The 16,752-nt window shown below is 39.2% G+C and overlaps 1 protein-coding gene across 1 annotated transcript in view; it reads left to right on the forward strand.

The window, feature by feature from the left end:
• Nucleotides 1–1,500: 1,500 nt before the first annotated feature.
• Nucleotides 1,501–16,752, forward strand: part of ZNF713 (zinc finger protein 713) — a 41,566-nt gene continuing 26,314 nt past the window's right edge. Inside the window, exons 1-2 of the mRNA XM_047714308.1 lie at nucleotides 1,501–1,811; nucleotides 14,072–14,160. Of these exons, the coding sequence (XP_047570264.1) occupies nucleotides 1,547–1,811; nucleotides 14,072–14,160 (354 nt within the window). The 5' untranslated portion in view covers nucleotides 1,501–1,546. The remainder of the gene's footprint in view (nucleotides 1,812–14,071; nucleotides 14,161–16,752) is intronic.

Raw genomic sequence — 16,752 nt, forward strand, 5'->3', positions numbered from 1 at the left:
CCCCGACCAGTTGGTTTGATTCTCCATGCTTGGCGTGAAATAAAGCTTTGCTTGACCTTTGCTTTGCATCAGTCTCGCTCCTTTGATTACCCTAACAGTAAAGCCACCGTGGAAAAGAGTATGGAGGTTCCTCAAAAAGTTAAAAACAGAACTACTTTGCAGTCAAGGAATGACACTATTGGGTATTTACCCAAATGATACAAAAACTCTAATTCAAATGGAGATATGCACCCCTTTATTTATAACAGCTTTATCTAATAGCCAAATATGGAAACAACCCAAGTGTCCATGACTGATGAATGGATAAAGAAGTAGTATATATATGTGTGTGTATGTCTGTTTTACATATATATAAAATAGAATAAACATTATATATATAATGCACAGTACAATTTTATTCTGTATGTACAATACAGTATATGTTCATATATATGAATATATACACACACATATATATGTGTACATATATGAATAGTACAGAATACTCAACCATCAAAAAGAATGAAATCTTGCCATTTGCAACCACTTGATTGCAAGTAGAGGGTATTACGCCAAGTGAAGTAAGTCAGTCAGAGAAAGACAAATACCATATAATTTCACTTATATGTGGAATTTAAGAAACAAAACAGACAAGCAAGGGGGGTGGGGCGGGAAGAGATAAACCAAGAAAAAGACCGAACTATAGATAACAAACTACTGGTTACCAGCTGGGAGGGGGGTGGGTCGGAGGGTGGAACTGGTGAAGAGGATAAGAACACACCTATCCCGGATAAGCACTGAGTAATATACGGAATTGTCCAATCATTACATTTTACACCTGAAACTAATATAAACTAACTATACTAGGATTAAACTTGAAACTAATAGAAACTGGGATTAAACTTGAATTTCGTTTATTTTAAAAAGGCTTTGTGCAGGTGCAAAGGACATTACTGTATTTCATGACCCATTCAAGTGTGCAGTTGAGGCGCTGCCACCAAACCTCCATGTGGAAGCGGTTCATCTGCCGCGTTGACGTGCTGGAAGCAAACGTGCAGAGGAAAAGCACGGGCTCCGGATGCCTTCCAGGCAACGAGTCTGTGCAGTTCACATCGCAGCTGGCGAGTGTCCCGACGCGGCGGGCCGCACAGTCCCTACCTCTCACACGGTTTCGAGGGTGAAGGAGACCGGCATCGCCGGATCCACCCCTGCGGTCGGGGTCGCGCCGGAGAGCGTTTTGAACCCCGGCTAAGCCGACCGTGAGCCACGCTGACAGAACGCTGCTCTTCTCCTCGGGGGACCGGCGTTACAACAGAAAACCGCATTCGGCCATCATCATTGCGCTCGAGTCTCTCCCTACGAGGAGCGGGCAGGGGACTAGGAACCGGCGCGAACCCGGTCCTCGGATCCTCTGACCGGTAAGGGAGGTGGGCGGGCCTTGGCCGACTCGCCCCCACCCCGCGGTCCGGCGGCGGAGCCCTAGGAGCGCGGGGCGGAGGTCCGGGCCCCCGGGAGCGCCGCTGCCGTGGCAGCCCACGGGCGAGCGTGTGGGAGCTCCGAGTCCAGCATGCGGGAAGCCGGCCGCCCTGGGCGCCGCCGGCGCATGCGTGTGGCGCAGCCCAAGCCCGCGCGGCGCGGTCGCCATCGCGGGGAGGCTTCGGTCGGGGCCGAGCTGGCGCGGGCGGCCGGTCCAGCCCCAGAGGCCCCGCCGCTGGGCGTCCTTGGCTCGGACAGTCGGGCCCTCCGCACCGAGTCCCGCCCAGGTCGGCCCGGCGGCGGCCGCGGCGTCAGGGGGCGGAGCCGCCCAGAGCGCCCTTTGTCTGTGGAGGCCGGTGAGTGCGGCGTGCCGCGGGCCGGGAGGCGGGCGAGGGGGCCAGGGCGGGCCGCGGCCCGGGGGTGCGCGCGTCGCGCTCGTCCCCCGCGTTCGACCCGGAGTCCCCGGCCGCGCCCGCAGCCGTCGCCGAGACCCGCATCCCCTCAGCCCGGGGTCGTGAACGGATTCTCCTCCGGTGCATTCTGCAGCCGGTTTCCGTGTGGGCGAGGGCGTTACCGTTCCGGGAAGTTTCTCCCCGTCTCCAGATCATGAACACATTCGCCTTTATTTGTTTCTACGGCTTTTAAAGGATTTTTAAATATCTTTTTTACATGTCTACCAATATTTGGGGGGTATTTATTTTGTTGTAAGTTGTTGGGTAGGAATATGCCTCTTTCCCGGTCGTCCTGCCGTTAGGAATTGAGTCAGTTTCCCACTGAGTTGAAGTGACTTTTGTTGTGTTCCGCAGGCGCGGATATTCCGCAAACTCGGACCCGCTTCCCGACGGTAGCTTCCACCGCCCTGGCAGTTTCCGCACTGACACCGTTCTGCTTTATGTTTAAAATACGTTTTCGTAGGCGGCAGCGCAAGTCCCCCTTATGCCCTTTGACACAATGGTCTGTTTCTCGTGATGTATTTGAAATTGTGAAACTTGAAAAAAATCATAATTCTTTGAGAGACGGGTTTGATCGTGGTACGTAGATGCTCAGTCGATAGTTGCTAGACGGGGAATGTTTGTCGAGAGTCGCTGTGTTGCCTTTGCATGGTGCTCGGTTGCCATCAGGACAGTAGCACGCTTCCTTAGAAGTGCCCTCAAAGCCTTCATGATCTTAACGCTGCACCCTGTTTCGCCTTCCACCCTTGCACTTCATGCTGTAGCCGTGCCATGACACAAACCGTCTGGGAAAAACTCATTAGATTATGTCAAAATGTTAAATTTCTGTATTCAAAAAGAACAAAGGGCTAAAAACAAGACACATGAAAATATTTGCAATATGTGTAAGAGACAAAGGATTAATGTCCATAATATGTAAAGAGCCTCTGTTAATAGCCAAAAAAAAAAAAAGAGAGAGAGAGAGAGAGAGAAAAAAAAAAGAAAAATGGGCAAAGGATACCCATAGGCCATGTATAGAAGAAATACAGGTAACCAGGGTGTCTGGATGGCTCAGTGGGTTAAGCGTCTCCCTTTGGCTCAGGTCCTGATCCCAGGGTTCTGGAATTGAATCCTGCATGGATGGGGCTGAGCAGGAAGCCTGCTTTTCCCTCTGCCCCTTCCCCTGCTTGTGCTCTCTCTCTGGCACTCTCTCTTTCTCTCAAATAAATTATTCAATTAAAAAAAATACCGGTAACCAAAACACACGCACAAAATTTTTTTTAATGCTTAACCTTGTAAGTAACCATAGAATGCAAATAAAGACAAAGATATTTTTCACCCAGTAGCCTAGCAATATATAAAAATATTGATAATACAAGGTGTTGAGGAAAGTGCCCAGGGAAGGGCACCTTTGAATGGGAATTTGACAATTCGGGGTGCCTGGGTGGCTCAGTTGGTTAAGCGACTGCCTTCAGCTCAGGTCATGATCCTGGAGTCCCGGGATCGAGTCCCGCATCAGGCTCCCAGCTCCACGGGGAGTCTGCTTCTCCCTCTGACCTTCTCCTCGCTCATGCTCTCTCTCACTGTCCCTCTCTCTCTCTCTCTCTCTCTCTCTCAAATAAATAAATAAAATATTTTAAAAATAAAAATTAAAAAAAAAGGAATTTGACAATTCGTACCAAGATGTTAAATGAGCTCACTCAGGCTCAGAAATTTCATTCTGGACTCAGTCTTGCAGAAATACTTGCACAGGTACACAAGGAGGTGTGTAAAAAGATGTTTATTACAATATTATTTGCAATTGTGAGAAATGGGTACAGCGTAAATGTTCACTAGCAATATGGTTAAATATATTATGATAGATCCATATGGCAGAATACTGTACTGCTATAAAATAGAATAAGGTAATTTATTTTGAAGTTAACAAACAAGGAAAGATCTCTAAGACATTTAGGGAATAAATGATGCTGCAGAACAGTGGCACATAATATGTTGTTATGTTACGTAGGGATGTGGTTATATATGTTCATAAATGGCCAAAAAAGGGTGTACATCAAATGACTGATGGTGGATTACTTCCAGGGAGGAAAGTAGAATAAAAGAGGTGTTGAAGGTCACTCAGTCTTACTCATATACTCCCAAGTGTTGTGTACTTATGTCTTCATGTAGCATGTGTAAAAAACGTATGAACATGTATAACTGTGTAAGGAAAAAAACAAAACAAAACCCTCACACATACTTAGGACCTACACAGGGGAGAAGAAAACATTTTATGATGGAGAAGATTTTTAAATTAACTTTTTTTTTTTAAGCATCAAAGAATGAAAGACAAACGATAACATGGAGACTACATTTGTTATTTATGTTATCACCAGGGAGTTGCTGTTTATGTCTGTGTGCAGGGATCCCCAAGACCACCCTCAGGTTCAGTGATTTGCTAAAAGAACTCATAGAACTCAGCAAAATTGTTATACTTACAGTAGCATGAGTATTACAGTGAAAAGAGATTAAAATCTGCAACAAAAAAAGCAGGTATAGCAGAGTCAGGGAAAGACCAGGTACAAAGCTTTCAGTTGTCTTCTCTCAGTAAGAGTCATGCAGATAGAGTTTAATTCTCCCAGAAGTGATGTGTAATGACATACATACAGTATTGCCAGCCAGAGAATCTCATGCAAACTTTGGCATCCAGAGTATTTATTGGAAGTTGGTCATATAGGCATAGCTGACCACCTGTTTTATTGATCTTCAATCTCCAGTCCCTCCAGAGGTCAAGGTGATCCTACGTGTTCCAAGAATGCCACTATAAATCCTATTTTAGCATAAACTTTCTGACCTGTCCCAAAGCCTCAGGTAACCAGAGATACTTGAACAGGCAGGGTGTTGCAAGGCATTATAAGTTATTTTTCAGGAACCAGACCAGGCTCAAACCTCTCCTTAAAATGTGCAGAGTTTGGATGACCCAGACCCAACTCATTTAATCTTTTCCTGCACAATATAGTTTGTAAAAAGAATTCTTACAAATCAATAAGAAAAAGGCAAAATAATAGAAAGGTGGACAAATGACACAAAGGGTAATTTATAAAAGATAAAATATGAAAGCTAAAAATATGAAGTTCTGCCTCCCATGTTATCTAAGAATTAGATTATATACTATTTATTATATTTTACTATTTTTATTCTATTTTTAAAAAATAATGCTTATTATTCTTGGCTAATGGTCACTCTCATATTGTTGATGAATTAGTAAAATGATACAGCCTTCCTCAATAGTGTTTTACCTTTGTTTTGATCCAGCAGTTCCACTTCTAGGAATTTATCCTAAAGAAATATTCAGACAAAATTATGCCAAAACTGTACAATGTTTGCTGTTGTCTATAACAATGGAAGAAGGGTGGAAGGGAAGAAGGGAAAAGAAGGCTCCCAAAAAGTTTATGAAGTTGTTAAATAAATTTTGGGTATTGCATGCAGTTGATTATACTGTAACACTATTTTTTAATTTTATTATTTTTATTTTTTATTTTGTTTATATATTTTCATACATATAAATATATATTTATTTATTTATTGTTAGTTTTTAATTCCAGTATACTTAACATATAGTGTTGCATTAACTTCAGGTGCACAGTAAGTGATCTAGCAATCCTATGTATTACTCAGTGCTCACCATGATAAGTGTACTCTTTAATCCCCATCTCCTATTTCACCTATGCCCCCACCAACCTTATCCCCATTATTCACCTCCCCTTTGGCAACAATCAGTTTGTTCTCTGTATTTAAGAGTCTCTTTCTTGGTTTGTCTTTCTCTTTTTTTTTCCTTTGTTCATTTGTTTTGTTTCTTAAATTACACGTAAGAATAAAAATCATATGGCATGTGTATTTCTCTGACAGATTTATCTCGCTTAGCATGATATTCTCTAGCTCCATCCATGCTGTTGGAAATGGCAAGATTTCATTCTTTTTGAAATGGCTGAGTAATATTCCATTCTGCGTGCATGAGTGTGTATATAGAAAATATATAAATATATTAAAATTTTATAAATATATAAAATATATTTTAAAATGTGGCACATACATATGTGCCACTTTTTTTAATAATTTGTTTTTGTTTTTTTCTATGTGGAAAGTGACTTTTTTTTAATTTACATTTCATTAACATATAATGCAGTATTGGTTTTGGGAGTAGAATTTAGTGATTCATCCTTACATATAATACCCAGTGCTCCTCACAAGTGCCCTCTTTAATACCCATCACCCATGCAACCCATCCATTAACCCTCAGTTTGTTTTCTGTCTTTAAAAGTCACTTATGGCTTGCTTCCCTCTCTTTTTTTCTTTTCCCCTTCCCATATGTTCATCTGTTTTCTTTCTTAAAGTCCATGTATGAGAAATCATATGGTATTTGTCCTTCTCTGACTGACTTATTTCACTTAGCATAATACACCATAGCTCCATCTTCATCATTGCAAAATGGCAAGGTTTCATTCTTTTTGATGGCTGACTCATATTCCTGTGTGTGTGTGTGTGTGTGTGTGTGTGTGTGTGTGTACACACCATATCTTTATCCATTCATCAGTTGTTGGACTTTTGGGCTCTCTCCATAGTTTGGCTGTTGTTGATAATGCTGCTATAAACATTGGGGTACATGTACCCCTTCAAATCTGTATTTTTGTATCCTTTGGGTAAATACCTAGTAGTGCAATTGCTAAGTCATATTTAGAAAAATGTTGATACAGTCAGTGTTAGAGACATTACTGCCTATGCTCTCTAATAGGATTTGTTATGGTTTTGGGTCTCATTTAGGTCTTTAGTCCATTTATAATTCATATTTGTATATGGCATAAGAAGGTAGTCCAGTTGCATTCTCTTGCACTGATTTCCCATCATCATTTGTTGAAGAGACTATATAACCCTAATTTTTTTAATGATATTTAGTTTTGTTTTCTGTCCTGAAGTGATATGTACAATATCGTCAATTAAAATAATTAAAACCCACATTTCGAAAAAGAAAGTTATATATATGTGTGTGTGTATATATATATATACACACACACACCATATTATAAAATGTGTGTATCTTTGCATAGAAAAAGTCTGCAAGTATATATATCCCCCACAAAAGTAACTGGTTATCTCTGGGTGATGGTAGGATTTTCTTTCTGCTTTTCTATATTTACAAAAAATTTTGTTTTAATATTTGTCAAAAAATAAAATGAAGGTATTTCCAAAGTGGAGAAGGGGTGTGGAGAGAGATCACTCTGGCTCTGGTGTGAGAAAAATATTGGACTAAAGTTAAGGACTAGTTCGATGAGTGTGGCAGTAGTCAAAGTGAAAGGTGATAGTGGCTTGAATCAAGGTAGTGGAAGTGAAGATGGGGAATTCACTACATATTTAAGGGAAAGAAAGAGAGGTCGGGAATGACATTCAGGTTTCAGGCTTGCTGATGCTATTCATTAAGATAGGGAATTTAATAGAGTAAGAATAATATGTAACATATAAATATGGCTACCACGGGCCACATTCTAAATGGTTTCAGAATATTCACTCACTTAATCCTCACAACAAACATATGAGGTAAGTACTATTATTATTAGTTTGCACATGAGGAAAGTGAACCATATAGAAAGGTTGAGTAACTTACACAACCGAACTCACACAGCAAGTTAAGTTGTGGAGCTGGGAAATCAAACCCAGTCAGTCTGGCAATAGAGTTGGTATTCTTACGTACTTTACTCCGTTGCAAAATATATGACAAGAGGCTTGAGAGAGAATGAGTTTTGGACATGTTAGGTTTGAGAAATCTGAGAGACATCTGCCTAGGGATGTCGAGAAATGTGGTTGGGTCTGCGTGTGGCTATGTAGCTCAGAAGAGATGATCAGTGAAACCATGGCAGTAGGTAAAGCTGAAGGAAGCCACTGGAGTGTAAATAGAAGAGAATAAATGCAAATACTAACAAATGGACCTAATTGCATTACAAGTGAATGACATAACCACACAGAAAGAAATGGCAAAGAAAAAGACTAATCCAAATAACTTCAGGAAACACTATCTTGGTTGGATACTATATAACTAAAGACAAAGAGAACTCTACATAAATGCTGTAATCAAGTTAATAAATGTGTTTCTCACAGGGATATGAGTTAATTCTGAAACTATGTATATACTAAAATTGAACAAATAAATAAATGAACTAAGAGTCCACAATTTTTTTATGGTTGAAGAAGTTACCGATGAGGAAAGGAGGAAGACTAAAATGAGCCCTTGAGGTATTAGATTGGAATCAGAGGTGTTAGTATGAACTCATGGCATTTGAGACATAGAAGATCACAATAGAAGTATGTATATGTATGATTAATATGCATACATATATATCTCTCCTATCTCTGCTAGAGGACCTAGAAGCAATGATACCCCAGTACCAGTGAACACACCTAGCACCCAGATCTTTGTTTCTAAGCATTTCTCCAATAAAAGGAACTGTTTCTTTGGACGGGTAGTTGATTTCCAGGGCCAGGAGGGATAATACAAGAGCCTAAAACATCTGATGGTGCCAGGAAGTGCTCAGAATAGGATAGAGGCTGGTCAAAATAATGTAGGAGACTTCTACTGGCCAAATCCGAAACAATTTATACAATAAGTAATGATAATACTGGAGTTCATAAATCAAAATAAATATTCATGAGTTCATAGAGATATAAATTAGTAAATAAATGATAAGACATAAGGAGCAGCTTTTCCTTACAGAAAAAATTCCAATTAATAAATTAGTGGGAAAGAGAGAAATAGGGAAATCACCATTAGGCAAACACCATATTACTAATTGTTTAGGACAAGATACACTGATGGATGCTAAAATTAGTGGGTTTGATATATGATCACACTCATATGTGGAATTCAAGAAAGAAAATAGATGAACATATGTAAGGGGAGAAAGGAAAAAAGGAGAGAGGGAAAGCAAGCCATAAGTGACTCTTAAAGACAAAAAACAAACTGAAGTTTGATGGAGGTATGTGGGTGGGGGATGGGCTAGGTGGGGGATGAGTATTAAAAAGGGCAGTTAATGTGAGGAGCACTGGGTGTTGTATGTAAGTAATGATCACTGAATCCTACTCCAGAAACCAATATTGCATATATGTTAACTTAAGAAAATTTTAAATAAATAAAACTTAAGGCAAGCTATAAAAATAAAATTAGTGGGTTTGAGAAAAATCCAGATATTTGTATAATCTTCAAGTATTTCCCCAAAGATATTTATTAGCTACGAAGGGAAAGATAGTAGCTTCACAATGGATTAGTGGGGTAAACGCCACCTTAACCTAGTGATAAAGGTTAACATTATCATTAATGAGGCATATCAGCATCATAAACCCATTAATATCATGCACTAAGAAAGAGATAAAATCACTTCTGTGATATTCCTTCCAAAAATACTTAACTTCTTTCCAATCATGAGAAAACAGACAAACCCAAATCAAGGAACCCTACAAAATAACTCCTCAGTATTCTTCATAGTAAGCTCATGAAAGACAGAAAGGCTGAGGAACTTACAGATTGGAGAAGACAAAGGGGAAAAAAAGCAACTAAATGCCATATGAGATCCTGGATCAGAGAAAAAATATTAGTGGAGAAACCAGTAAATTTTGATTAGCTTGATTTAATAGTATTGTGCCAATTTAAATTCCTGGTTTTGATCATTGTACCCTGGTCATATAAAACATTAACATTAAGACAAGTAGGGTGAATGGTATGTGGGAATTGTGTCCTGCTTTTGCAACTTTACTGTAAGCCTAAAATTGGTTCAAAATTAAAAATTAAAAAATAGAAAACACCAGAATCCTTTCATTTACTCACTTAGCAAATATTATTGAGTACCTACTTTGAGCCACATACAGAGAGCATTCAAAGTAGAATAATAAATAAGACAGAATATGTTCCTGCCTTCATGGAAGCTAACATCACACAAGGGTGAGGTATAAATAAAAATGACTATACAAATAATTACAATGATAAGAAAGTGCTAGCAAAAACAGAAAGGTGTAAATGAGGAACCTCACTTGGTCTGTGATATAAAAATCTTCCTTGATTTAAGCTGAGATCTGAAGGAAGGGTAGGTATTGTCTGGAGAGGAGGGGCAAGGGAGATATACCATACATGGCACACTTAAGGACTTAAAAGCAGAACAGTGTAAATGAATCCTCAAAAACAAGCAGGAGAGTGGCTTGAGAAGTCAGGGAGAAGGTCATAGATTTTTTATGGCTTTATACTCCAACCTAAGAACTGTAGGGAGGTACTAAGGAATTTCAAAGTGAGGTACTGATGTGATCAGGTTTGTATACTTTACAAATAAAGAGGACTTTACCTCACCTGTGGAGGGAACAAAAATAGATACTGGAAAATCCTAAGGAACAATAATATGTAAACGGTAAGCAGAGGAAAAGGGACTAGCGCATAGCTCACTGAGAAAGACTGGACATAAAGCAAAGCACAGTTGTCAGCAGTGTCAGATACTCATCAGAGCCCAAAAAGCAATGAACTCCAATGCTTGAACATAAGGGGTTTTGGTATTCCTAACCAGAGCAATTTTAGTGCTGTGCTGATGCCAGAACAGAAGAAAGGTCACAGATAATTGAAAAATAAGTCAGTAATGGAGAAGTAGAGACAAGTATTGACAATCCTTTGAAGAGTTGTAGCTTTGAAAAAAGAATGAATGGTAGTTAGAAATGGGCACATAACCAGTGAAAGTTTAATGTTGGGAGATATAGTAAAAGGTTTTAAATTATGGCAGGAAGGAGTCAATAAAAACAACAGATAAAGATGAAGATAGAAGAATGAGAAGTTATGTACTAGATTCAGGTCTGTAGGAGGCTGGAGAGAATGGTCTGATTCCAGGGAAGAAATACTTTTTAATGCAATCCATGGACCAAGAATAACCTCCTCCCGAGAGATGCTATTTCATAATGTCTGGGATAAGACCAGTGAATCTGCTTTTCAGCAAATGGTATGATTCAAGTGATCTTCAGACCACACTTTGGTAAATACTGCTTTTTCCTATTTTTCCCTTACATTGAGCCACTCCTGCCTTCACTTCCTTACCCATCCATCCAATCCAGAACCTAAGGTCTCCTGATTCATAGTGTAGTGTTTTATAAGGTAAGAAAGACTTCAAAAGTGCTGTGGTCCTAGAAGTAGGTGCCTGAAGTAGAATGAAGATGAAAATCATTGGCATTGAAGAAATTAAGGAAATGAGAGGCTCTGATAGTTGTTCTGAATCCCTGCTTGCATCAGAATCATTTGTGAGGCACTTAAAAAAATGTGTAGAGGCCAGACTTAACCTCAACAGATTCTGGTTTAGTATCTCTTGGGTAGAGCCTGGACATGTATACATTTACATACGTATAACTTAAAATCTGGGTTGAGTCTAATGCATGGCCCAGATTGAGAACTACTACATTTGTTTTCCATATGGTTGATAAAGTTCACTTAGATTTTTGGAAGAGCTTGGAGGAAAAAGCGTGTTAAGCCCAAAGTCATTCTTCATCTGAATTGATTACAATTCTGGTATTCCTTAGGCAATCAAGGGAATTGTTACTTTCCAAGCCATCATGGTTAGTTATTTGAAAAAAGCCTGTGGTAATCCCACAGGCTTCTCTGGAAAAGTCTATGTGTGTATTGTATGAAAAATTGCACACAGTTTGGGGGTGGGAAGTGGTTGGTTTTTAGGAGTTTTGTGTGTGTATCTTTCCAATACAGGAATTAAAAGGGAAATTATGAGAAAAGGGGAATCAGATTTTAAAATGGTAGAGAACAAGTACTGAGAAGGAAACATAGAGAATGAGTACTAAAAAGAACTTCAGGGATGCCTGGGTGGCTCAGTGGGTTAAGCCGCTGCCTTCGGCTCAGGTCGTGATCCCAGGGTCCTGGACTCGAGTCCCACATCGGGCTCCTTGCTCGGTGGGGAGCCTGCTTCTCTCTCTGCCTCTGCCTGCCGCTCTGCCTGCTTGTGCTCTCCCTCTCTCTCTCTCTCTGACAAATAAATAAATAAATAAAATCTTTTAAAAAAAAAAAAGAACTTCAGAGTATACTAGAAGGAATCTAGGGCTGTGAACCAGATCTTCAGTTTCAGAATCCTTCATTAAATCAAAAAACTGAGAACTAAATCAGTGTTTCCAAAGGTGTGTTCTCTGGAGCCCTAGTCTCATCAGATGCCATAAAAAATTCTCGAATAACAAAATTTCCATAGAATATACAATATATTTGATATGCTCCTCATCTCCTTGGGCTCACACATATGAAGGAGAAACCCTGTTCTCCCTAACTTGGTAAATGCAGTTTTGTTTTGTTTTTTGGTTGTTGTAAATAGGTGGTTTTGAAGTAATCTGACGTTTCAAATGTCAGAGTATTCACATAGATTCAGTCTGGCTCTTCGGAGATTAGGACCTTTTTAGCGTTTTTCCTTAGTGAAATAGGACCTGCTTCTTGAAGTGCTTTTAAATTACTCCTGAAAGGTCTTCCCCTTACTCAACTGTTTGTAAAATTGTGGATTCATGCCATATCTTGAGCGGTGAATGGCTTCCTCATCTAATAGGACTATTCCACTGGAACTGTGATTTTCTCATTTTAAAAAAATTGCTTCTCAAGAATGACTTCATTCTTCAGTTCCATTACTAACTTTTGAGAGAACTTTTTCAGGCCCAGTTTTGTGCACAGAAAAGAATGTATTGTTCCATGTTTATTAGCAGTTCAATACATTTTACTCTGTTGTTAATGTTAGTAAAATTCTTTCTGAAAATCTTTCACCATGCAAGGACTACATGTTTTCTGAGAAGAGGGTGGATAAGAACTGAGGCCAAAGGTTGTTTTAGCTCATCTGTACATCTCTGCTTTTTGTAATGTGTGAATTTGAGAAATTCTAAAAATGCTTTTTGATTGTTTTTAAAGAACTCCACACTGTAGTGTGCCCTGTCTTTATGAACAGGTAGTTTATATGTTTCTTTACAGATTCTCTAGGTCCCTAGGTGACTGAGGCTGCTGGATTTCTTTTGTTGACTGGTGCATCTCATTACAGGTTCTCAATCTGATATTGTATCTTACAAGATCCCTGGTGAGAGAGATTTGAATATCATAGTAAAGTCTGTACATGAAGGATTGATGCCTTTAGGGGAAGAAAAAGTAATAGCCATCTTCAGGAGCGCCCACATCTCTCTTGCATGAACAAAGCAAGATTCTGAGAGTGGCTGCCCCTGAGAAGCAGCAATCAATCTTGTGGGTAACCATTGGCTTCTGAGGCTCTCATCAGAGATGAGGCACCTTTAATATCTCCATAAGGTTCTGGAAAATCAGCTTTCAGGGAATGACAAGGACCCTGAAGCTATTAGTACTAGTGTATCTACTGACTGTCCTAGAAGAGAGCAAAGCTTTGATGACATTACAACCTAAGAACTGCAGAGAGGTGTAGTAATCCTGGTGGAGGACTGAATCTAGGTACTCAAAAAAGAGGTGAACATTCTGAAAAATGAGAAGAGTGAATTCTCCTTTGTATATTATTAGAACATCTTAGAGAGTAAAGGAGAAATCTCTGGAGTTTGAGTTTGGGGATAAATTCAAGATTAGGCCCTCAACATATGTTTTCTGTATCAACTCATCTCATTGGTCTCATCTCCTACTTAGAATCATTTAGAGACTTTAGAATTTAAAATGCTGTTTCCCAGGCCCATCCTAGACCAATTTGGATAATACCCGAATTACCCAAATCTCTGGGCTAGAGGGGTAATGGGTATTAAGGAGGGCACTTGTTACAATGAACGCTGGGTGTTGTATTCAAGTGATGAATCACTTATTTCCACTCCTGAAACAAATATTTCTCTATATGTTAACTAACTAAAATTTAAATTTAAAAACAAAAACAAAAAGCAAATCTCTGGGAATAGGGGATGAGCACTAGCATTTTTTAAAAATCTCCCAGGTGTGTAGTCAGGGCGAAGCACCACTGAGCTTTCTTGAGCTTCTCATATGCCACAATAAGAGAAAGTCCTACATTGATTCCTCAATAAGTTATCCAGACTTTGAGCTTATGTCTTAGAAGGCTTCTCTCTAAACTGTCTGCCATTCTGACAAGAAACAAAAATTGCAAGAGTTAGTTTCAGCATTAATATATATTTACCAGATGCTCCTTTTTTCTTTTTCCCAGTTATGCCCTCTCACAATGCTATACTTTCCCAAGGGGGGAACATGGAGGAGAAAGAAATGAGTAATGGATCACAGATAGTCAGGTCTCAGGTAAGTTCAGTTTTACTCTCTGAACTGCTGTTATAGTTCTGAGAATACGGGCACTTTTATTTTTCAATTTTCAGAAGTGAATCCAGAGCACTTCAGACTCTTGGGACAGATGATAATTTCTATAGGATGGTTCTCATTCACCTTATATACCCTTTATAGCTCTTCTATCCTCTCAGCATTTTTAGCAGATCATGAGCTCACTTCTCTGCTAGGTATTATAAAAGAAGCAAAAGAAACTATAGACTATCTTTTAATCACCCATCACTTAAACAACTCACCAGACTTAACAACACACGCATTCTCTCTGTAAACAATCGATGCCCAGGTCACAATGACTGCTTGGAGCTAATGGCATTATTAAATATGCCTGAGGACATCTGCCAGGAGCTAATGTTTATCAAGAATCTGTTGTACCTCTTGCAAAACCTGTTTAAACCTCTTGTTACTGTTCTATAATTTAAGTATTATGTAAGCTGATGAGGTATAATTATGACAAGGAGTTGTTTCTGTGAAAAGTAGTTGAATGCTTTGGAAAGACCTTATAAATGTCCGTCACTTTTTTTTTAAATTACTGTCACATTATGTGTAAACGAACTGTGACACACTGAGGGAAAATCATAAAAATCTTAGAGGATTCTACACCTATATAATTTCCCAAGTGTCACTTGTTGCATTTTACTGAAACAGAAACTGACTGATGCATTATGGGTATGGACACTTAATCATTAAAATCACTCTCAGAAAAGGCTCAGTTTCACATCAAAAGATGAGCACATAAATGTACAATTATATATTTCAAATTTAAATGTTTAAGGTGCCTTCTATGGATCTCAAGTTTAACCAGCTTTTTAGCTTAATACACCAGATACCAATATCAGTTGCTTTAGATAGGAGGACTTCTATTGTTCCAAATTATATGAGATAAACATTATCTGTTGGTAGCCAATAAACTCATCAGAGGAGGTATTTACACACCTAAATCACACAACATTCAAAAAAGTATAATGTTGGGTGCTACTAAGAATGGAAAATACAACAAATACAAGAGGTACTCAGAGAAAGGAGAAATCTGATTGCAACTAGAAGGATAAGGGTAGACTTCCTAAAGAAGATGGAGTTTGAATTTGTGCTGATATTGGTTAGATTTGAAGATTAAATAAGACAGGGCCAGGGCACCTGGATGGCTCAGTTGTTAAGCATCTGCCTTCAGCTCAGGTCATGATCCCAGGGTCCTGGGATCGAGCCCCGCATCAGGCTTCCTGCCCAGCCGGGAAGCCTGCTTCTCCCTCTCCCGCTTCCCCTGCTTGAGCTCCCTCTCTTGCTGTCTCTTTGCCAAATAAATAAATAAAATATTAAAAAAAAAAAAAAAGACAGGGCCGTTGCAGACAGGAAATGAGACTCCTACAAGAGCAGGGACAATAAGACTATTAGCCAGAATTGAACATTTACTTGATAAGTTACTGCTTTGGGATCCTTGGGTTGCGGGGAATAGAATTATTCAGTTTACTCTTTTTTTTTTTTTCATTTATTCTTATTTTTATTTTTGTTTTTTATTTTTTTATAAACATATAATGTATTTTTATCCCCAGGGGTACAGGTCTGTGAATCACCAGGTTTACACACAAAACAGCACTCGCCATAGCACATACCCTCCCCAATGTCCACAACCCCACCCCCCCTCTCCTGACCCCTATTCCCACAGCAACCCTCAGTTTTTTTTTGTTTTTTTGTTTTGTTTTCTTTTGTTTTGTTTTGTTTTCAGCATAACAGTATTCCTTGTTTTTGCACCACACCCAGTGCTCCATGCAATCCGTGCCCTCTCTAATACCCACCACCTGGTTCCCCCAATCTCCCACCCCCTGCTGCTTCAAACCCCTCAGATTGTTTTTCAGAGTCCAAGTCTCTCTTATTTATAAGGCTCCCCACAGACAGAACTAGAAAGACATCAAGAACTGAAGTGATATATCTGCTTCTTGGCATTCTAGCCCAAGGGGTTTTAATTCTCCAGAACCCCTTATTATGTTAAGAAAGAAGATGGTTCATTCAACAAGTTTTGTTTGTTTGTTTGTTTGTTTGTTTGTTTGTTTGTTTTTGAGCAGCTACAATGTGCCAGAAATTGTGCTTGGCATCAGATATACACCAACAGGCAGAATAGATAATCCTAAATCCAAGTTTCTTATAGTGTAACAGAAACAGTCACTCAGCAAATAAAGTAAAAATTGCAAATTGAGATGTTTATTATACAAAATAAGAATAAGGTGCTGTAAATGTACATTAGGGAATCAAGGAAGGTACTCTCTAAGGAAGTGAAATTTAAGGTGAGATATGAAGGATATATAAAAGTTATAAAAACTAAGAGAAAAAAAGCATTTTAGGCACGTGATAAACGTGTAAAAACCATGGATATATTTAAGAAGTTAAAAGGCCACCATTGTTGAAATGAAGGGAGGGAGAGAGTGACTTGAGATAAACTTGGGGAAGAATGCAGGGCCTACGTACACAGGGCTTTGTGGCCCTGAAGAAAAGCTTCGATTTTATTCCAAATGCACTAGAAAGCCTTGGAAGAGAGGTAAACAGGATAGTAAAATAATA

Source organism: Lutra lutra, chromosome 18, assembly GCF_902655055.1.
Source record: "Lutra lutra chromosome 18, mLutLut1.2, whole genome shotgun sequence".
Taxonomy (NCBI): Eukaryota; Metazoa; Chordata; class Mammalia; order Carnivora; family Mustelidae; genus Lutra; species Lutra lutra.